Source organism: Lycium ferocissimum, chromosome 5, assembly GCF_029784015.1.
Source record: "Lycium ferocissimum isolate CSIRO_LF1 chromosome 5, AGI_CSIRO_Lferr_CH_V1, whole genome shotgun sequence".
In the NCBI taxonomy this organism is placed as follows: domain Eukaryota; kingdom Viridiplantae; phylum Streptophyta; class Magnoliopsida; order Solanales; family Solanaceae; genus Lycium; species Lycium ferocissimum.
In genome coordinates, this window is record NC_081346.1 from 72089685 (window position 1) to 72113031 (window position 23347).

A 23347-nucleotide genomic window follows, 5' to 3' on the forward strand; every position below is an offset into this window, starting at 1 on the left:
GTATCTTTTGGTTATGTGTATTGATAACCTCTATACTTACAACAATAACATACCCAGTGTAATCCTGCAAATAGGGTCTAGGGAGGGTAGTGTGTACGCAGACCTTACCCCTACCTTGGGAGGTAGAGTGGCTGTTTCCGATAGACCCTCGGCTCAAGGAGATAACCTCTAAACTTAGTCCATGTTAAAAGGACAGGAACTTGGTTTTGACTTTTAAAAGGATATTGTTTGATGTTTGTGGGTGCTAAATACATAAGATAAATTTGACACTTACCGTCGTTTTTTCTTGTTTTATTCTTTGACCTGAAGCAACAGTTACCCAGAATTTTTTAGAAAACTTTGTAAATTCTGTATATGAGGATGTAGGTGGATAGTGCGAATTAAAATTTAACCATATGAATATTCTTGATCTGCTTTTCTTAAATTCATAGATGATTGAATTTTCTCAGTTTAATATACCTCATCAGTATATGCATAAAATGCTTTTTTTTTTTTTAGGTAAATATGCATAAAATGCTTTTGGTTCTTCTTCTTTTCATTTGTTTTTTGTCTCGCATGTGTTGGGACGGGGTGGATGAAATGGAGGCTTGCGTCCGGTGTTCTTTGTGATAAGAATGTGCCGCCAAGATAGTTCTACAGGGTGGTGGTTAGACCAACAACAACAACAACATACCCGGTATAATCCTACCATGTGAGGTTTGGAGAGGGTAGAGTGTACGCAGACCTTACCCCTACCTTTTAACGGGCAGGGAGGCTGTTTCCGATAAACCCCTGGCTCAAAGCGAGATATAAAAAGTATTAGTAATAATAGATAGTGGTAATAAGCCGAAATAGCAGAAATATAATAGGACGGCGTAGTAAAAGAAACAATCAGATAGTGCTAGAGGTAATAACAAGCAATCCAAAGCAAAACAGAGAAAGGCATGGCAAAATACTATCGAAATATAAGGACATACAAGAGTACTACTACGACTACTAGTATGCACAGATAAGTAAGACAACACTCAAATACTTACTAACCCTCTACCCTAATCCGTGCCCTCCATATCCTCCTATCTAAGGTCATGTCCACGGTAAGTCAGACCTGAGCCATGTCCTGTCTAATCACCTCCCCAATACTTCTTAGGCCTACCTCTACCTCTCCTAAAACCATCCACAGCCGACCAAGAACTCCCATGTATTTCGGAAGATGAGAGTAAGCGAGAGATGCGGATCTTTGAGATGGATGTGCACACACGTGTTTATAAGATTAGGAATGTAGATACCCAGGACAAGGTAGGAGTGGCCCCGTAGACGATAAGATGCGGGAATTGAGGTTGAGATGGTTCGGACATGTGAGGAGGAGGGATGCGGATGCCCCGATAAGGAGGTGTGAGAGATTGGCCGTTGTGGGCTTGCTGAGGGGGCGAGGTAGGCCGAAAAAGTATTTGGGGGAGGGGATTACGCAGAACATGGCGCAACTTCAGCTCACAGAGGACATGACCCTTGACAGGAAGGTGTGGAGGTCGAGAATTAGGGTAGAAGGGTAGTGGGTAATCGGACGCTTTCCATTTCCGTTTCCGGAGTCTTAGCATTATTTTTGTATTTTCTTATTTTTAAATTCTTATTACATTCTGTTGTTTCTTTGGCCGCGGTTATCTTATTAGCTTGCTATTGTTTCTGCTTGTTGCTAATCTATTTTATGTTTTTGTATGAGCCGAGGGTCTCCCGGAAACAACCTCTCTACCTTCCTAAGGTAGAGGTAAGTTCTGCGTACATTCTACCCTCCCCAGACCCCACTTGTGGAATTAAATTGGGTATGTTGTTGTTGTTGTTGATGTGTCATAATTTCTAATCTTGTCATATATATCTTGTCTTGAGTTTGCATAGTTTTTGGAATAGATTTCGGCACTGTTGATGCTTTATTTTTTATATTCTCTTTGTAGTACTCTAACCTTTATTCCTTTCAAAATGGGAATATGATAGTTGTGAATTATGGGGAATTAAGTAATAACAAAAAGAATTTTGGACCAGCCACCTTTGTTTCTTAAGCCACTTCAAATGCAATTAAGGTTCTATAAGTTCATATTGTCCTAGAAGTCTCCTCCACAATGCCTAGCATAACTAAAAATTCTTGAGATCCAATACTATTTCCATGTGATTATGTGTTGTTATGAACCTTGGTCCTAACTCAACTCCAAAGCTAGCTCAAGAGGCGGGGATTGCCCAAGCCATATAAAGAGACCACCCATCCCTTTTTCATTTAACCGAACCCCCCCCCCCCCCCCCCCCCCCCCCCAATCGCCCACTCATTTGGAGTGTGGGCAATCTTAATATGGGGGCCCAACATCGGCAAACAAGAATTGGATGGCCCTGCTCCGATACCATGTTATGGACCTTAGGCCAAACTCAACCCTAAAAGCTGGCTCAAGAGTTTAGGATTGCTTAAGCCATATAAAGAGACCACCCATCCCTTTTTCATCCGATGTGGGACTTCTTCACATGTGAAAAATCTATTTTCAAAGTTATATACTTCAAAATCTTGTAAGGATATGAGATCTGCAATGATCTTGAATAAGGATATCCATTCGACAAGTACGCATAGGGATAAATAGGCACATGGACCCTAACAAATAAAAGTAGCAATTCCTGTTACTACACCTGCAAGGTGAGGTGAATTCATTTATGAAATGCCCAACTGAAGGTGGATAATCTCTTTAATTTCTGGTGAGAGCAGCGTATAAGCAATAGCTGTTTTTCCCTGGAACACATTATTGAGTGAGGGTGGAGCCAGGCATAGCCAAGGCGGTTCATCCGAAACCCCTTCGGCAAAAAATTACACTGTTTATACATGGTTAAAATTATTTTTAATGTATATTTAGTAGATGTTGAACCCCCTTCGACTTCTTCCTATGTTCATTTCTACAAATTTTGAACCCCCACTTCTGCAAATTTTGAACCCTCTTAGTGAAAATCCTGGTTCCGCCATTGAATTTGAGTCCTGTATATAACATGTCGAACCACTGATTGTTTAGTTTGTTTTCTGAGGTTTTGTTTCCATTACTAGAACAGGATCAACTATATTGTTCAAACACTTCTAAACGGTTTTTCTGTAATGTCATGTTGGGTGATGTGGCCAAAGTGGTACTCATTATGTATGTCGTGGATAAATGTCCTAATGGGGATAATTGACGATATGATACGGCAGTCCTCATGTTTGAAAATCTGGCATGTTTTCAGATGCAATTGGCTTCTTTCTTTCTTTAGCAACTTAAAACATTTAAGGGCTGGACATCTATAATCGAAGTACAACAACAACATACCAAGTATAATCCCACAAGTGGAGTCTGGGACATCTATAATCGAAGTATTAAAGTAAAACGCCTTATATATTATGGTTACTTGATAACAATCCAATATATTAGCATTTCTATCTTCTCCTTTGTCTATCGCTGTAAATTAGATCTAAACAATCTTCTCGAAGAAAAAAACGAAATGTACATCCATTGCAACCTAGCTTCTCTTTCTGTTACTTCTAAGAATGATGTGGTTTTGTTAGATCAGGGTAAACTCATGCTACACCAATGATTAGAGTAGTTTTAAGAATCATGGCCTTGAATTCAATTCTATATATTTGGACTGTTGTGCATGCTCCACCTTTTACCTTTTCCTTAATGCTGATTTTGTTACAAGGCTTGACATTTCCAGTTACTCACAAATTGAACAGCGGTGCATGGTCACACCTTTTTATCTGTCAAACCTGACTTTCCTGTTTATCGAATTTGAAACTGATATCACACCTATGCAGCCAATCAATCAGACCACTTGAATATACGAACACTGGTTGTTGATGGTTCCTTCTTTGACCCATATCGGTTGTTGATGACTAAAGATTAATTTTTGCATGTGTTAATTGATGCTTTTGTTGCTTCGACTGATAGATCATGTGACATCTAATAATTGTGAAGGAGGAGCGTTGGTATGCTTTTAGGGAGAAAACTAGCACATCTATGTGTTTTGCATGTTTTCATTCATTGGCAATTCAGCACTTTCTAAAGGAGCTTACAAACAACAAAAGGGTCTGATCAGGATTAAGCATTGAAAAGTGTCTGACTCAGGAATAAGCATTGTATCCAACCTTTTATCATTTTCCATACCATGTGGGAAGCATAACCAATTAAAAACTCATTGCCTTTATTACATGAAACTATTCTAACTTCTGCTGTTCCAAGTGCGTTTATTCTATACATGTTTCATTTCCTGGCTGCTGGGCCTCCCTTGTGCGCCTTTCAGCAGGTTACTAGTAACTCATAGATGTACTTGGTGGTTGAGGTACACTATTGTCTTGAAATGTGGAGGACTGGATAATCTACTCGAATATGTAGTTTAGCTGCCCAGATTGTTGTTCAATTACCTACCTAATATGTCTTCGACATATGTTGGTGTTGCAGGTGAATGTCTATCGTTTCCTAAGACCAGCAATTACTATGAGGAGAAATCGAGTTTGTAGTATATGATCTTTTCTTTCCATTTCTAACTGCAGATTCATGCATCTTTTCTTGTTTTTCAAGGTATTAATTAGCTTATTTTCCATGTTTCCCTAAAAAGGCGATCTCTTTTCTTGTTCATATCAGATGCATCACCGAGGTGATACCAATGTCTATAAATTAGAAGAGTAATTACTTGTCCCCCACTGTTAGTCTGGTGGAAATTTTTCTTGTACATATCTTTGCATTATATTTAGCAGAGATTATCACAAGGGCAGTGAACATCCAAGCAGATTATTTGTCGGCAAAGACTAATTCGGAGACGACACATCCTTGTCTATGGTGCCAAAATGTATCTGGAACTTATAGTGATGAGGAAGAGTATCTGTTACATAGAGCTGCTGACAAATTATTTTGAAGGAGTTCAGTGGATATGATATATACAGCACTCGTAATGTCATTTTGAGAGCAAATGAATTTTGCACCCCAGGGCTTTGGTTGCAATGCATGAATTGTGATGCTTGGGTTGGGCGCATGTCACGAGTTCAAACCCTCTTGCAGTTTAAGTATGGTATTTAAGTAGAACAAGATAGAGAGGCTCATTATCCAACGAATTTTGAACCAGGTGCCTGCTGACTTATGGTGATTCCTCTGTCCTCAAAAAAATGTGTTGAGGAACGCAAGATAACTCGTGATATTGCATTACTGTTTTTTCTCGGGTTTCTTTCAAGTTTATAATTGAGTTTGACTAAGATCACTACTGTGAACTGCATTTTCAGATAATGTTGCTGACCGTTCAATAGGAGCTAGAGGATAAACAATAGCTCTTTGGTGTTTTGCTTTGTGTTGAATTCTACAAGATATGATATAGCTACTGAATCTGTAAACCTGAGATTTGTAATATTATCATCCATTTAATTAAATATGAATGAATTTGAGTGTGATTGTAAGCTGTATCATATATGGATGAATTTGAGTGTGATTGTAAGCTTTATCATATATGGCAAATCAAATGTTTCTTATTTCTTCTCTCCATCTTCTCTAGATAAAGTTGATTATCTAAATATGCTAAACCTAACATTTGCTGCAACATTGTAGATCCCAAATTGATCATTTGACTTGAGTTAATGTGGACAGGAAATACCTGCAACTTTCCAAGGATTTGGACCATCTTTCTGCCAGCCCATAAAGGCAGGACAGTGGGATTTTGTTCTTTTGGTTTAAGCAGTAGCCGAGGCAAGATTTCATTAACGGAGTTCATCATCTATTATATCTATATATATTGAAAAGAAATTTGACCTTATATGTTGTGTCATTTTTTCATAAAAAGGGGGCTCGGACGAACCCCTTTTGCCCCTCTAGTTCTGCCCCTAAGTTTAACTATCCATTAAAGACTTAATTCTCAAGTTTTAAACTTGAGACCTCCTGTTAAAGATAGAGATATTTCAAATATTCCATTACACCTCTTGATAAAGAAGCTTTGAGTTCGAACTCAAAGGTTAAGTGTGGGAGAAGAGATGCAACATAAAGCCAACGAGTTTAATTGAATCTAGCAGTGTTTATACAAAATAAAAATACATGGAAAATAACTGAGCATTCGAGATATTCAGGTTGATCTCAAAAGATAGCAAAAGTAATTTCATCTGGGAAAACATACTTTTTGAATCTATCAAGTTTAAATTCGAGATCCGTCTCCACAGTGCGAATTTCAACAATTTGACTGCCATTAATATACTCTTTAAGTTTTTGGTTGAAATTTCATTACTCAATACTCACCATTCGATACACCAGGCAAAACGAGGCACTTCAGGTGGAGCTTGTGGCCTCCATTTGATAGGAGCACGTGTCACTGTGTAATTGGTCATCAAGAATAACCAGCACCTGCCCAAGCCTATTCAGCACGTGGCTTATGTCTAACCATTCAACTCCTATTTTTAAACTTTACAACTACTCCTTCACGTCCATTTTATTTGCCGTAGTTGCTAAAAATAGCTAGTCACTTTACCCCTATTCTAATAAATTGTGATGCAAAGAAGAAGAGTAGAATTAAATTGGGATCAAAGAATAAATAATGATAATGTCTTTTTAGTTGATGTTTTCTTGAGAAGCTTGCAAACGACAAACATAACAAGTAAAATCAACCCGAGACAGTAAATTTTTCTTAAATCAAACTTATAGTATCAAATCTTTTCTTTATTTGTTTATTTATTTATATTATTTTCACTTCACCTGTTTAATTTGTTCTGTAGCTTACATATTTTTGAGCCCATCTTATCCAAGAATTCTCCACTTCAATAATTATAAATAATAGAACATTCGATTCCTTTAGTTTTATTGAAGAAAGAAGTATTTAAAGTAGAAGTATATATGTGTGTGTGTGTGGAGAGATAATTTAGACATAGAGTATCTTCTTTTTATAAACAAGATAGCATATTTTTATCTGCATTTGCACCTGCACCTTAGTGAACGAGTTTCTTTTCAATCTCTACAGCATATATATAGTTGGAGCAATGCAAGTATTTTCAAAAAGACTTGTGTAGAAAGGTGCAGGTGCTCTTGCAGATAAAATGGCATCTTGGCTTTCCTTTTCCCATCACTCAAAAACTCCAAGCCAAGGCACATCTTAACCTTGTACTGATGAGAGATACCAGGTAGGTGTTAATATCGGTCAACTTATTCTGATGAGAGTAACAGATAGTTACCAGCATCGGGTATACTGATGAGAGATAATAGGTAAGTGCTAATATCGGTTCAACTTGTTCGGATGAAAGATAGCAGATAGGCACCAGGTAAACATATACTAATGAGAGATAGCAGGTAAGTGTTAATATGGTTCAATTTGTTCTGATGAGAGATAGCGGATAAGCATCAACTCAACTCAATTTACACTGTTGAGATATATATAGAAGTATCCGGTGAATTGGTTGAAGTGTGCTAGCTTAAGCTGTCACTGACATTATTATAAATTACTGTAATTAAAAAAAAGATCTTTCTTATACTTTGTCTCAGTTTATGTGATAATGTACTTTTTAGTTTAATGAGTATAATTTTTCATTTAGAAATTATTTAACTCTAACTTTTATGTTACTTTTAATGAGATGATATATAAGCATGCAAATGTCCATAGCTTGTTTTAGATATTTCAAATTTAAACTTTTTTTTCTTAAACTTCATGCCGAGTCAAATATCATTACATGAATAAAACACAGAAATTAGTAGATTTTGCCAATCAAGATGTTGTTTGATCTCTCATAATAAGAAAATGCCACGATACATTTTCAATGGCAATGTTTTCAAGGATGAATAATTAAGTACTTGTCCATTGACAAAATGAATTTATTACCAATATAATTTCAGTTAGTTAAGGTTAAAATCTAAAGACCCTTATGAAGGTTATACCAGTACGTGGAATTTAGCAAGGGTATCACTTCAATCTCTTGGTTGAATACCTTAATTTCCCTTTGATTTTTTTTTTCTTCTTTTTTCTTGGTTGAGTTAGGAGAAAGTATTGACAAAGTTACTTCCATCATGTACTGTTTTGTTTCATTTTCCTTTGGTTAAATAAAGAATCTATTGCTTTAGTTTTGGGAAAGATATAAAAAGGGTTCTCTTTATGGTTCATTATCCCTTTTTTTTTTTAAAGTAGTAATTGCTTGCCTAAAAATAATCAGTTAAGGAAAAGATAATTCTACTTGCAATAGTGAATATGGGGTTCAGACTTCTGGTATACAGTATACTGGTCCCATATTCACTTATTATTTTTGTTTCTTTGACATGAAATTTAAAATTACTATTTAGTTTTATCATTTCAGTTTGCAAAAATAGATTGGAATTGAGAGGCATGTGAAGTCCCAAAGTAGATGGTGTGTTATCCTCAGCCCTGCCCTTGTCAAGTGTATAGAACACCTAAAGATGAGTTGTCTTTTTCAATAGTTTTTCTTCCTTATTGTAAATGTACACGCAGGCACAAGCTCAATAATTTATTTATTTTTCCAAATATTTTTCACTTTATTTGGAAGTTATGGGGCTAGAGTTGAAGATGTCTTTTTCTTTTCAGTATTTTGATTATGATTATTTTCACTATTTGATTTTACGCGTCACAATAATTAGGAGTTAAAAATCTATATCTTTACAACCTCCATTTCTCCTATTCGTTGTCTCTTCTGTTGGGCTTTTTAGAGTTGTTGTGTAATAAGTGCATACTGTCCATGGGAACATCCAATTTTTAATTTTATATTTTTTTCCTTTTATACTTTTTTCTCCTCCACCTTCTCGCCACCCTCCAAATATATTCTTAAATAATACTCACCCCCCCCTTCCCAAATCTTGAATTTATTTAAATACTACTTGGGACATGCGTGGAAGTAAGGCACATAGTTTTCGCCGATGTCACATTAACTAAAAGAACAACACAAAAACTAAAACCAAAACAGAAAGTTTCAATGCTACACAACTAGTAATCCTTAGAAATCACTAAACAAAATAATAATAATAAAAAAAAAAAAAAAAAAAGGAAAACATCAGTTCCCATCTGTTGAGATTTTTAACCACACAATGACAAGAAAATGAACCTCCTTTTTCAAATAAATCTGTGTGCCATGATTTTTCATTCTCACCGAAAAAAAAAAAAAAAAAAAAAGGAAAACAATTACACAAAGCTCACCTGCTTTTCACAAAACAAAGCATACTTCACCAAAACTATAGCTTCTCTTTTCGCAAAACAAAAGCTTCCATTTTAACTTCAAGAACTCGATTTGGTCGATAAGAAGTTGTTTTATTCTCGTTTTTACATCATTTCAACTTGTATTATAATATCTAGAAGTTTAGAAACAAAACTACAAAAGTAATTAAAATATGTCAAGAAACTGAATAAAGGAGAAAAAGGGAATGATGGTTAACTGAAAAATTAAAGAAAAAAATGAAGAAGGTTATGCGACATAGGGAGAGAGAATACAAGTTAAATCAAACTCAAAAGGAGATTAATACACGCGCTTGTTTTTAATTATTTTTATAATTTATGCCACATAAAATAAATTCGTTAGATGGAAATGGGGATAGTTGCGATATGATGTGTGGGCATGCACTCCATGGGAACATCCATGTTATACTTTTTGCAAAATATATTTTAAATAATACTCATGCTTGAATTTATTTAAAACTATGATGTCGGGGACAAGGTAGGTCATTCAAAAGAAAAGAAAGGCCTTATCGGTAGAGGATAAGATGCGGGAACACGAGGTTGAGATGGAGGCTCCAAAGTTGGATAAGAAGCGGTGCCACCAAAACGGCAAGTTCTTACGTAGGACCAACTACGCAGGGATGCCAAACTGCTCGAAAGACGAAAGTTAACACGGACATACTAGAGAGACAGAGAGAGGTTGGCTATTGACGGTTTCAGGAGAGGTACAGGTAGGCCGAAGAAGTATTTGGGGGAGGTGATTAGACGGGATATGGTGCAGGTGCAGCTTACCGCTGACATGACCTTAGATAGGCGGTTATGGAGGATACGAATTAGGATAAAAGGTTAGTAGATAGTTGAGTGTTGTCCTCCTTATCATTTCATACTAGTAGTCGTAGTAGTATTCTTGTAGCTTTGTGTCCATTAATCTCCGCTATTTGTTGTTTTGTATTTCGACTATCTATTGTCGCTTGTACTTCGTTTGTCGTATTTGTTTGCACCTACTGTTACTTTTCTTTATAATGCTTAGCTATAGTATTTTGCTATTTCTTCTTTACTTTCGTTAATTCGATCTGACCCTCTTTTCGTCATGTTTTTTTGGAAAATGAGGGTCTTTCGGAAGCATCCTCCCTACACCCAAGATAGAGGTAAAGTCTGCGTACACTCTACCCTTCCCAGACCCCAGTTGTGGAATTTCTCTGGGTATGTTGTTGTTGTAGTTCAAAAGTGAAAAGTGAGTTGGAAAAAAGGTTATAAGCCGTTTCCAAATTTGAGATATAACTTTAAGTTGAATTTGAAATTCTCATGGCCAAATACTGATTTACAAATAAAGTAAAAAATTATTCTAAAAAACAATGAATAATTTTTGTGACCAAACGGTTCCTAAGTTCTTCAAAAAAATTGTATAAAATCAAGACTAGGTGATGCCCGTCGAAATTATGCTTCATTAATCACGGTTGATTATAAGGAGCAATATTAAAATTTACCACGAAAGGCAAGTATTGGTACAAACTACAAAATAAATAAAGGTCGATTTGAAATTTTGAATTGATATTTGCTCCAAGTCTTGAGCAAGTTATGAATAAATTGGAATATAATAATCTTACTACGACATGTAATGTATAGTGTAGTAGTATTTTGTTATCTATTGAAAATGTATTTCAATGGGCTATGACATTCATGTTTTAAGTTTTCTCAAATTCTCAACGACAACAACATATCCAGTGAAATCCCACAAAGTGGGGTCTGGAGAATTTCAAATGCTTGTTCATAATTAAAATTTAGATACACTCTACAGTCCAAAGTATGGACTATGGTCGATTATAAATTATATAAAGTCTTTTACTACTATCATTTATTGTTACTCTGTGTTCCATCACTTATCAAGTTTTAATATATGGCGAGATATTTTTGTTTAATCAAATTAATTAATGTAGTAATAATTGTAAGATTAGAATAATAATGTAATATTATTAAGTATCAAAGCAACTGTAGAATATTAATTTTAATTATCCCCAACTGAAAAACAATTATAAGATGAAACTTGCATACATATGAAGTATGAGCTAAAATCTCTATTTTTTCTTTGCTTAAATAATTACTCCATCTGGTTCAAAATAAGTGTATACTTAGCCTTTAGCACATCCTTTAAGAAAATACCAACTCTTAAAAAAAATTGATATTTTAACTAATTTACCCTTAATTAAATACTACTACCTAATTAATATAGTTTTTTGATTACATAAAAACTTAATTATCTAAATAGGGGTTAATTTGGAAGGAAATAAAGGGATATTTTCAAAAATATAGCCCAACATAAAATATTACACCATGTAGCCATATTTTCAGCTTATACAATTTTATACAACATTATACTTAGAGGAAAGCATTATACATAATGTGTCAACCTTGTATAAAAGTGTATAAAAGAATTTATACACAAATATGGGCTAAATTGGATAAAAAATTCAAAATATGAGCTAAAGTGTGTAGATATTTCCTATTTTTTCCAATTCCTTTTTAATTATGTAAGTGAACGTGTTTCGAGCCAAAATGAAAAGGGGAAGTAACACTGTATGCCAATTATGGCAAAATATTTACCCATTTTAGCCCCCTTTTTTTTATTACCAGCTATAGCCACTTTTTCACCCTACTGTTTTTTCCTTCCTCCTTCATCTCCACAACCTATAAACACCCCTTGTACATTATGTATAAACCCCTTGTATAAACACCTCTTGTATAAGTTTGTATAATAGCTACTAGCTCCTCCACCACTGTACAACCTATAAACACCCCTTGTACATTATGTATAAACCCCTCTTGTATAAGTTTGTATAATATTATATACTAGTTTTATACTCCCTCCATTTCAATTTATATGAAGCTAACTCATTTGACTAAAATCATCATTTTCTCACATTTAAGAAAAAGGAATTTTGAAACTTATGGTATAAGCCTTGAAAATTTGTGTAGTTTGGAAGGAGAATCATATAAAGTAAATTTGTTTCCAAATTATAAAGACATTTTATTTTGTACGGATAAAAAGGAAATAAACGTTCAAACAAATTGAAAGAAAATATTTACCCGTATATTATTATACACTTTTATATAAGGTTTATATATTGTATACAATAGGTATATAAAGTTGTATATCACTGTATAATATTGTATACCGTCAAAAAGTGTCAATACAAGTGTAATTTAAAAATATATCTACACAAATGTAATTATATGCTGGATTGTACATTACTGAAATTTAAAACACAACATTTATTATGAACCAAGCCACCGAGGTGAAAATCTAATGAGACTAATACGACGCCGTTGCTGAGATAACTATATATAAGGAATCAATATTAGGGTTTCAATTCTCTTCAAAAAAAAAAAAAAAAAAATGGGAGGAAAGTGTCCGCACAGGAGTGTAAAGAAGAGAAGATACTCTCACAAGCAATATCGGCGTACAAAGTTTCTTGTAAACGGTGACGACGTCGTTTACGATGAGTTGAAAAAACCTGAAGATCAAAGGAAAGAGTTGCCTCTTGATGAAGATTTACCTGGAATGGGTCAATACTACTGTATTCACTGCGAGTAATATACACAAACACACTTCTTTGAAAATATTTACTCCATACTTTGAGTTATGTTACCTGATTTTAGCTCATATTTGTGTATTAACACCTTTATACTGCAAGTAATGTAAAAACTAATTTCTTAGGCTCCAGAAAAATAGTTTGTTGCTTAAATAAATTTGCATATGTTTAAAGCAAGACACTATGAGGTTTTTGAATTCGAAGTGCAACTTCTAGTGATGGGGGTAGGCAGGGAGGGGGGGGGGGGGGGGTAGGGTAGGAAGGTAGGGAGTGGGTGGGTTGGGAACTATGTTGCTCGGACTCTTCAAAAATATCGACGGGTGCGTGTCGGATTCTCCAAAAGTAGTTATCTTTGGAGGATCCGATACGGGTGCGGCAGCATTTTTGGAGAGTCCAAGAAACTTAGGTTGGGAATGTGTTGGTGTGTTGTTGTTGAACGGGAAAATGTTTTCCCTCAAATTTTTAAACAACGACAAAGTGCAAGTTGTTTGTTGCCTAAATTTTACTGAATTTTACACTTCTATTTACACGCTTTAGCCCATATTTTGAGTTTGTTACCCGGTGTAGTTCCATATTTGTGTATAAGCGTCTTTTATACTAGATTGATACGTGGCGTAATATTTTATGTTGGGCTGTATATTTTTGAAAATTTCCCTTTTATTAAAGAAAACTAAAATTCTTGACTTTTTTTTGTTTTATGTGTTTAGTCGATATTTTGCGAATGTTACGGTGAGGGACGAGCATTTCAAGACGAAGAAGCACAGGAAGCGGTAAGATTTTTAATTGATTTTAGCTTAATTCTTAAATAATTGGGATAAAGAATACTTTTTTTTTTGTGTGTGTATGGAGTTGATTAAATATTGATTTATTATCTGATGAATATGTGAGATAAATTCAAGTTAGGTGAGGATAGGAGTTGTAATTTTTTTTTAAAAATATATTACTGTGAGGTAATGGAGCTTAAATGCTAAAATACATTTAAAATAATTGTTGCTTAGGTTTTGATTTCCTTGACTTAGAGTCCTCACATCCACTTTTTCCCTCATGGCTGAACAATTTTTATTTGGGTAGCGGCTAGAGAAGGGTGTTATTGTGCCTGTTGTGAATATAAACTAGCTGTTTGTGGGGGGCAAAGTAATTGTAGAGAGCCTAGAAGCGTACTTTAACTTTATTTTTGAGGTAATGATGTATTCTTGACTTTTAACATTTGGAGACGGATATATAAGGTTTGTGGTCTTTCTAGAGAAAATATATATGTGAAGGAACTGATACCAAAGTGTAATAGTTACAAGCGATGGTGCATGTGTGATTTGAACTTGTTTTCTGACATATGAGGGTCGAGGAGACTGTTTGGGAAGACCCCTAAACTTTTCTAGTTGGAGATGATGGTATGGGTGTTGAGGTTGTTCTAGTTGAAGTCAAAATTATTTATGCATGAAGGATATTAGTAGCTAAAAAAGGTGTTTCAGTTAGATGTAGGCCTAGTACACCTAAGGGTCGTCGTGGCTACAATCAATGAAGTGAGTGAGAGCCATGGGACTCTAGGGTCTAAATTCCAACACACCAAAAAAAAAAAAAAAAAGTACTTGGGGATTTCTTTCCGTCTGCCTAAGCTTATATGCACATAGCTACCAAGTACCTATGCAAATCAGAGATATGAGAGACCGGTGGAATAGTCTAGTTGTGTGCCAATTGGCCTTAACCCCATTGTTATAACAAAGAAATGTAGACCTAGTGATATTCCGTCTGTATAAGGCACATCATTCTTCTAGAGAGAATAAGAAGGTTGAAGGGAAATGCCTTAAACATCATAACAGGAAGCGGACCTCCTTTTTTAATCGGTAAGGAGCAACTTCTGTTATTAAGGCACCAGCAAGAAAAGGTGATATTGGGATTGTGTACTGGAGAGTGGGGTTTGGGCAAAGATAGTGTAACATGTTTAAACAGATAAAAAGCCCTTTTGGGTTCGACCTTTCCAAGTGAGAAAATCAGATGTGGGAGAAGCTGGATCCAATTCCAATCACGTAGAGTCCTTCTGAAAGTGATAAGTGAACCATGCTCGTCTTTAGTAAAAATTACGACTGCTTTGGATGCTGTGAAACTGTATAAATGTGGAAACACATCCTTAAGAGGAGAACTACCGTGCCAGATAACCTACCAAAATCTTGCCTTCCTACCGTCCCCACTTTTATAGTTGAATTGTGTGAAAAGAAATTCAACATGGCCCTGATGTGTTTCCATATACCTAGGCCAAGTGGAGGAGGATAGAAAGTAGACCTCCTTGATAAAATCCAACTAAGGCTTTGAGCAAATATGGACCCTTTTTAAAGCATGGGAATGTATAATGGCCTTTTTGTCTATCTTTCATAGCGTTCCTTATCAGAAAGTATAACAAACCCAGTAAAGTTCAAACTGTAGTTCCCCAAGACATCACCAAAGGCTCATCCTTTAAAATTAATTTTGAACTCACAAACTAGGGAAGGGTGGAAAGCATGCCTAACAACAACTAAACAAGCTCAAAAGCATTCAAATAAGACATGGTCCTGGACTGTCTTGATTTTTGCATTTTGCGCCGTTAAATCTCTTGGACATACATATATGTAATGGTGTGATTTGCAAGGACCATGATGTTTTAGGAGTCTAGGACCATCAGAGACTTGCTTTTAGGGTTATATAGAACTGAAGACTATCTTTTCTGCATGTATGGCATACCCGACAGTTTACTGTTGAACTATAATCTTTGCTAAAAAATAGTACCAGCTGGTTGTCTAGATAGTTCACTGTATGTTACTAATGAAATTAGTAGAATAATAGTACTATTCTGTTTGCACTGTAGAAGAATTTCTTCTTGTAATTTTGACAGCAGTATTTGCTTTGTCGCAAGTGACCTTTTTATTCTAGGCTGTTGGTTTTGACTGCATGGGGGCTACAAACACTACTAGAGATCATATCCATTGTAGAGCCTCTGCAGTCTTACACACTTGCAAGAGTAGGTTTGAAGGAATAGCTTAGCTTCTTGCAAGTGAATGGAGAAAAGAAATACTGGTGTTAAATAATGTGCAAAGTCTTGAACATCCTTTCTTAAAATACTTGAACTTATCAACCAGCAGTTTGGGTGTGCAATATTACAGACAATCTTTACATTGGAGGATTTTATTTCATTGGGACATCTTAAAATCATAAATGTGACAGAAACATACTTTTAGATGGTAATGTGGTGATTACCTATGTTGCTCGGACCCTTCACTTTTGCTGCCGCACCCGTGTCCGACACGACACCGACACCGGATTCGTGTCGGATCTGGTCAAACGACATTGGATACTTTGACCAAATCCATGGACCAATCTGAGAAAAAATTTGAGGCCAAATAGAAAGAAACGGAGAGCTCTTGAAGAGTGGACACTTATTGTATCTAGAAGAGTTTTAAGTTAATTAAAAATTAATATTTAATTATAAATGAAACATAACTATAAAAAATTATTTTTGTTTTTTATTTCTAGGCATAGATTTAGTTATTTTTCTTATAATTTTGAATTATTTTAGCCGAATCCCCGCACCCGTATCCGTACCCCCGAATCTTAAAATTTAGATTATGCCGAATCCGACCTCTAGATCCGTACCCATATCCGACACTCGACACCGAGTCCGAGCAACATAGGTGATTACATTATAAGTTGTAAACTGAGTTGGTGCGTTAGTACAGATTCATTTGATTTGGCTGTAAAGAAATTAGAATGTTCTTTTTTCAGCTAGAAGCATTCAATTCGAAGCATCAGCATACAAATTTCACTAATGAATTGTGAATCCATGATTTTTAGTGATTATAGTTGGTAGTCTGTGAAGGTGCAAACCTTGTATATTTACCTGAATAGTTTTGTTGCTGCAGTGTGAAAATAATGATGGGCCCTAAACCGCATACCCAACTTGATGCTGACTTAGCTGCTGGAATGGGCATGCCAGACAATGGTCCAAAACTAATGTCAATGAGTTGAGCTTCCCTTGTCCTGTTTGTCTCATTTGGCACCGGTAGAGTTCCATTGCACTTTGAAACTTTAGCTGTGGAGCCATCTCTCTGTCTCTCTCAGTATAGCAAGTTTAGAGATACTTAGATTCGGCGTTTTATGTTTGGCCAAGATTCACTGAGATGATGCTAGTTAGTGGCCTATGTTTTGTTTCTGTTGTATGGAACCACAGACTGCTTAAAGAACCATTTAATTTCTATGTCGAAGGATATATTCAATTTGGATTGTGATAGCTAAATGCTGAAAGAACAGTTATTCATCTTTTTTTTTTTTTTTTTTTTTTTTTAAAAAAAAAAAAAAAAAAAAAAAAAAAAAAACTAGAATGACGTTTGATCCTTCTTATCAGATGTCTTACCTAAATTTGGTGCTAAGTTTGGTTATTAAAATGTATGGCTTCTATTCTACTGATTGAAAGCTTGAAGCACAACCAATCCCATCAACATTTCCATTGGACTTTTCAGACATAAAATCGAAATTTATGCAAATTGCATATTAAATAGATTTACACAGTTTGATGAACTTCTCTGCTCTCTACAAAAAGGAGTACACCGGTGAGAATAGATTTTCTACGGTATCTGTCTAGGATTTTCAATGTCGATTCTTCAAACATGAAACTGAAAATCATTCAAGTTGCTATAAAGTTGTACGGTTCAACAAAACGCTATCTTTTAAAGGCATTAAAGGCGTACTATATAAACATGTCTTTAAACCGCTTGGCCAATCGACAAGATGCTTTTCAATTTTGAAAATGACAAGAGACATTGTATAAAGTTGAAAGACGTAAACACAAATATCCGATTGACGTGACACATAAATTTTGAATTTAATTTTGGAGCGTTCAATCGACAAAGAGAGATCATTTTGTAACACCCAAAGTTGGAGGGCATACTCGCAACGCCAAGTTTGAGGATCTATGTTTATGTAGAAACTATGAGCCTGCTGAGGGCTTATAAATCGTCAAAAACCAAATTTTATAAGTCATTTTTAACTTATTTGAGTGTTTGGTAAAATAGAAAATAACTTAAATTAAATTAAAAAGTGCTTAAAATAAGCCAAAATTAAAAAGTTGCTCAACCCCAATTTTTTTTTTTTTTGGCTTAAATCCTATTTTGGTGACCAACAACTTTACCCTTTTATCCTTTATATTTCAAAATTTCAATCATTTTTTCTCTAAAAACGTATTAAACACATTTATTCAAATATAATCTTTTAATAAAAAATAATTTTCGTTTAAAAAGACCAAGCTTACTTATGCTTAAAAACCACTTTTTTTAGCTAATCCAAACGGGCTCTATAACATATTTCAAAATTTCATCATTTTTGCTTCCGTAGAAAAAGTGACATTTATAGCTTTGAATTTTCATACTAGGTAATTGATCTGGCACATTCTTTTTCCTTTTTTTTTTTTTTTGAGATTTTTCATCCCAGATTTTCGCACTCCGGTGACGGCCCAACTAATCCGGAGCACTGCCCCTCCAACAATGGTAACTTCAGCTACCCAAGAAAACTCAAACTCGAGACCTTGGTTAAGGATGAAGTAGTACTACTACACCACAACCATCGTTGATTTTTTCCTCTTTCCTTCATTTTATCATTTGCAATTCTTTTCGTCCAACTCTTCCTCAAAAGCTAATTGTCTGTTCATATACAGAATCTTAAAATTCATTCTTAATCCATGTATGACAAATTTCCCATATTCATAAGTGAGACAAGGTCATTAATCAGCTGAAATAATTCTGCAATTTGAGTTCATTGAATTGCCGACTCAATCCACTCGGCTAAAGTGGCATTTCTTTCTGATAAACAGACGTGCAGTAACTCGGTACCGGTTAGAGCTAGAGATAACAAGTATCCGATGGAATAGTTAAAGTGCGTGTAATTAGTGTTAGAATATATGTCAATATATATTAGTGTATATTTGCTATTTATGATTTGTATATTTAGCTAATCTAGGTCATTGGTCCTAGTTGGTGGTAGATTGTTTAGGAATATCACTGTTGAGATTGTCATGAATGTGGGGGAAATAACTTCTTTCATGGTAAATTTCTAGCAAATTGCATCCTCCCTCTTCCGCACCCTAGCCGCCCCTCTTCCCGTATTCTTTCTTTTATTTCCATCTCCATTTCTTTCATATCTTAACATCAAAAATCTTGTTCCCATAATCAGACATTATATATTTTTTCAAATTCACGCAAGTCCATCTTCTTATTATTCCTCCGAAAATTGAGAAAACGCATCAAGAAATGTACAAGATTCTGATTTATAACATTATTTTCCTATGGAATAGGTACACACCAAGATAACTAGAAACTTAGTATGATTTGTCTAACACACAAACGGAGAATTTCCCAATGTCTCTCCATCGTCAACATCTCAAGTCGTTTCTGATAAAATATAATTTTAAAACTTCATTCCCACCGACCGAGTCAAAAACGCATGATGGGAAATAGATTACACCTCTTATCAAGCATCACTGAAAAACGGACCGAGAAAACTTCATAACCTATTCGCGTGCGAAAACACTACTTTTCAGATGTTTCAACCCACCGAATAATCAAACGAACAACACCGAAGCAATTTTTCGTTCCTCATCCCGAAATTAGTGAGAAAATGGAGATTTTTTTAGTGGTGGCGGCGGCATGGAACTGCGGGGCCGAAGAGCCCCAAATTACAGTAATTGTATTAGCGGGATATAATAGATATGCCCATTTCCGTGAAACAATCCGAACTCCGGTAATCGGGGCAGACCCATCAGAAAGATTACCGACCCCAACCGATATGGGCGGCGACGCACACCCTCGCATTACTCCTCCGATCCGAACCGGTACACGGACACCCCAAGGCCACTCTCAAACATCCGTGCAAGAATCTCACGCTTATTTTAATTCCCGATAAATAATCGTGGTATAACCTGCTTGATAACGGTTTATTCCATTGTGGTTATGGTCATACACAATTAAAGTCTCCACATCCTCCCTTAGCTCTTAAACACCATTATCCTTATCAAAAATTTAGGTCCGTTAGAAAGTTTAAAAAAAAAAAATCCGTTTGTTTTCTGAAGGATTTTCGCGCGTCTAACGAGATGCTTACGCCTATCGCATCACCACGACATGTCTCTTCTCATTCGTGTCAGCTTTCATTATGGCACAAGTCAGGGGTCACTCCGGAGCTAATATATTCTCTTTGGTGAATATTTAACTTTATCGAATTAACAATTCTAGTATTTATATATGTCCTCTGGGAAACATATTAAATTGCTTTTTTTCTTCAAATATACTATTAATAAAATACCGAAATAACATAGATATTATATCTTGCAATGATCTCTAATTTTTTATGGACTTTTCCGTTGTCTAATAAATCCGATGCTTATTCCACCATCTTAAATTTTAGAACTTTCATCCGAACTCAATTTGAACTAGAAATAAAGAACATACAATGGATTAACTTTTTTGAATATTCATAACGGGCCTTTTTGGGATTTTTAGTGTTTTTTTTTTCCGTTTTTTTTTATATTCTCCTCAAAATGGAAAAGCTTTGTACGATTAACAATGGAAGTCAACTACTTTTTTTGGCATCACCAAATGGCCACTGTTTTTTCTTGTTTAAACTATAAAATTCTTTAAAAAAATCTCACCATGTAAGATGAGATTCTTCCGACTCTCGGTCAATACTAGATATAACTATATAAATGAATTTTTTTCATCATAAGCCATTTTAAAACACTTATAACAAAAAACACATATACCTTTATATATCCCTCCATATTTTTCACACATCTAAAAATGATTAACAAATACAATCATCTTTTATGAAAGATTACCATGAAGAATAAGTGTAGGAAATTAATGAAATACGTAAGAAGACGTTCAGGAAATTAAAGAAAGAAGAATCTTCTTTCCACGGTTCCCCACAGCCCTAAGTCTTTATACGTTTAATAGCTAGTATGATTTTACTTAAAAACCTTTTTAGGTTAATTATGTATTTACTGCCTTTTTTTAATTTTCTTTATTTAAAATAAAGTCTCCTAATAAACTTTTAGATTGTCACTTTAGCCCGGGGTCAAACCGGCTACTATTCACACATCGCTTTATCTAAAGCTTGGTAAATTTTTACCCTAACGGCTGATCATTTGTGTGTTTTTGTTTTGTATTTTAGATTATGAAAGCATTCTATTACAGCCAATTCAAAGAAATAATCTCATATCTAGTTTTCTATCGGAAGTACAATGATCTTCTCTCGAAGTTGATTTATATTACTATTATTTTTCTTTTTTTAAGTTGGACCAATTTTTGTCAGTGTACCAATTTGGGTGCATTAACCTATGTATTTTATGCAACTATCCATTAGTAGTACCAATGTGGGGTAGAAGATGTTTGGTTTTTTCTAGTTGTATAGAAAATGTAACAGGTATTATAAAAAGAGACTCCACATCCTTCTTCTAAGTAGCAGAGGCGTGAGCGCTAAGACCAGAATATGCACATAAACGTTATCACAAGAAGAAGAAAAATAAGTTACAATCAAATGTGTAGCTTTTTGTGATCAAATGTGTAGCTAATTGTCTGTTCATCTAAAGAACCTTAAAATTCATTCTTAAACCATGTATGACAAATCTTCTATATTCACAAGTGAGACAAGGTCATTAATCAGCTGAAATAATTCTGCAATTTGAGTTCGTTGAATTGCCTTTTCAATCCACTTGGCTAAAGTGGCATATTCTTTCTGATAAACAGACTTTGTATATTTACTCGGTAATCGTAGGTCATTAGGTCCTAGCTAGAGCCTTACCTTACGTAATTTTATATATCATCATGGAGATAGTTAAAGTGGGGGAAAATAACTTTTCCGGACACTATCATCATAAGAAAAATGATTCATAGTAATCTGACACTTGTGTTGGTGGTAGATTGTTGGAAGACAAGTCATAGTTGTGGGAAATCAAAATTGTTTAGGATTTCGTATTATTTTATTTAATTTATATCTTAATAAGATTTATAATCAACATTATATATTTTTTCAAATTCTGTCCATCTTCTTATAGCCGAAAATTGTAGAGAGCATCAAGAAATGTACAAGATTCTGAATAACATTATTTTCCTACGGAGGTACACCACTAGAAACTTAGTGTTTTTCCGCCGTGGAAAATTTGTGTTATAAAATATAATTTTCCCACTTCATTCCCACCGAACCAAAAAACGCATGATGGGATATAGGTTCCAACTGAAACGCTGAGAAACTTCATAATTTTTCTGTGCGAAAACACTACTTTTTCAATGTTTCCCACCGACATTCAGTGGAAAATACTGAATATTTTTCAATGGGAAATTAGTGAGAAAATGAAGATTTTTTTAGTAGTGATAGCAGGCAACTAGGGGTAATTGTATTAGCGGGATATAATAGATACCCGGTGAAACAATCGCTAATCAGGGCACAACCATCATAAAGATTAATGGGTGTGCAGTAATTCAGTGTCTCAAAGATAGCAAATACCCGATAAAATAACTAAGCTGCTCACAACGACGCCAAACACCATTATCATAAAAAGGAGGACCCGTCGCAAAAAAAAAAGTTGCCCGCACCGGGTGTTTACGCCCAATCAATAAACGAATGACACGTGTCACTTTTTTTTAACTACAATTATTAATATTTAACCATAGTTAACAACCATATATTTTGCACATATCTTAAATATAAATAAAATTTAAATAACATAACAATCTTGCAAATCACAACTTTAACAGCAACGTAATTGCTACCATCTGTAACTGTCTTGGCGTATGTGGATTAACTTTTTTGAATATTCATACTGCTCAATTTTTAGTGTTTTTTTTATTATTATTTTTTTATATTCTGTTCAAGGGCTTTGTCGTTGGAAGTCAACTACTTTTTCAACCAATTTGTTTTTCTTGTTTAAAATAAAAAATAAAAAATCTCACCATGTAAGATGAGATTCTTCCGACTCTCGGTCAATACTAGATATAACTTTGAATTTTTTTTTAACCATTTTAACCTTATAACAAAAACACTTACCTTTATATACCCTCCATATCACACATCTAAAGATTAACAAATACAATCATCTTTTATGAAAGATTACCATGAAGAATAAGTGTAGGAAATTAATGAAATACGTAAGAAGACGTTCAGGAAATTAAAGAAAGAAGAGGTTGGTGGCAGCCCTAAGTCTTTATACGTTTGATAGCTAGTATGATTTTGCTTCCTTTTAGGTTAATTAGTATTTATTGCCTTTTTTAATTTTCTTTATTTAAAATAAGACTCCTAATAAACTTTAGAGTGTCCTCTATGGTTAACTTAACTACATTGGGTGTAAACACCCCGTGCGGGTAAGTTTTTACCCTTAGGGCTGATTATTTGTGTGTTTTTTATTTGTATTTTAGACAATGAAAGCATTCTATTACAGCCAATTCAAAGAAATAATCTCATATCTAGTTTTTTGTAAAGATGCGAAGTTGGATTTATATTACTATTATTTTTTCTTTTTTAAGTTGGACCAATTTAAGTGTACCAATTTGGGTGCATTAACCTATGTATTTTATGCAACTATCTTAGTAGTACCAATGTGGGGTAGA

General features: G+C 34.7%; 1 protein-coding gene across 1 annotated transcript; it reads left to right on the forward strand.

The window, feature by feature from the left end:
- The first annotated feature begins 12509 nt into the window (after positions 1-12509).
- Positions 12510-17016, forward strand: LOC132057339 (uncharacterized). Its single transcript, XM_059449900.1, has 3 exons — positions 12510-12732; positions 13442-13504; positions 16622-17016. Exons 1-3 carry the CDS (start codon positions 12539-12541, stop codon positions 16725-16727), a joined length of 363 nt encoding a protein of 120 aa, XP_059305883.1. The 5' UTR covers positions 12510-12538; the 3' UTR covers positions 16728-17016.
- The last annotated feature ends 6331 nt before the right edge of the window (positions 17017-23347 follow it).

Excerpts from the sequence above, each read along its gene's own strand:
- LOC132057339 (XM_059449900.1), top strand. The coding sequence starts at position 12,539 with ATGGGAGGAAAGTGTCCGCACAGGAGTGTAAAGAAGAGAAGATACTCT. Across the intron at positions 12,733-13,441 it reads TACTACTGTATTCACTGCGA|TCGATATTTTGCGAATGTTA; the intron begins GTAATATACACA and ends TTATGTGTTTAG. Across the intron at positions 13,505-16,621 it reads ACGAAGAAGCACAGGAAGCG|TGTGAAAATAATGATGGGCC; the intron begins GTAAGATTTTTA and ends TTGTTGCTGCAG.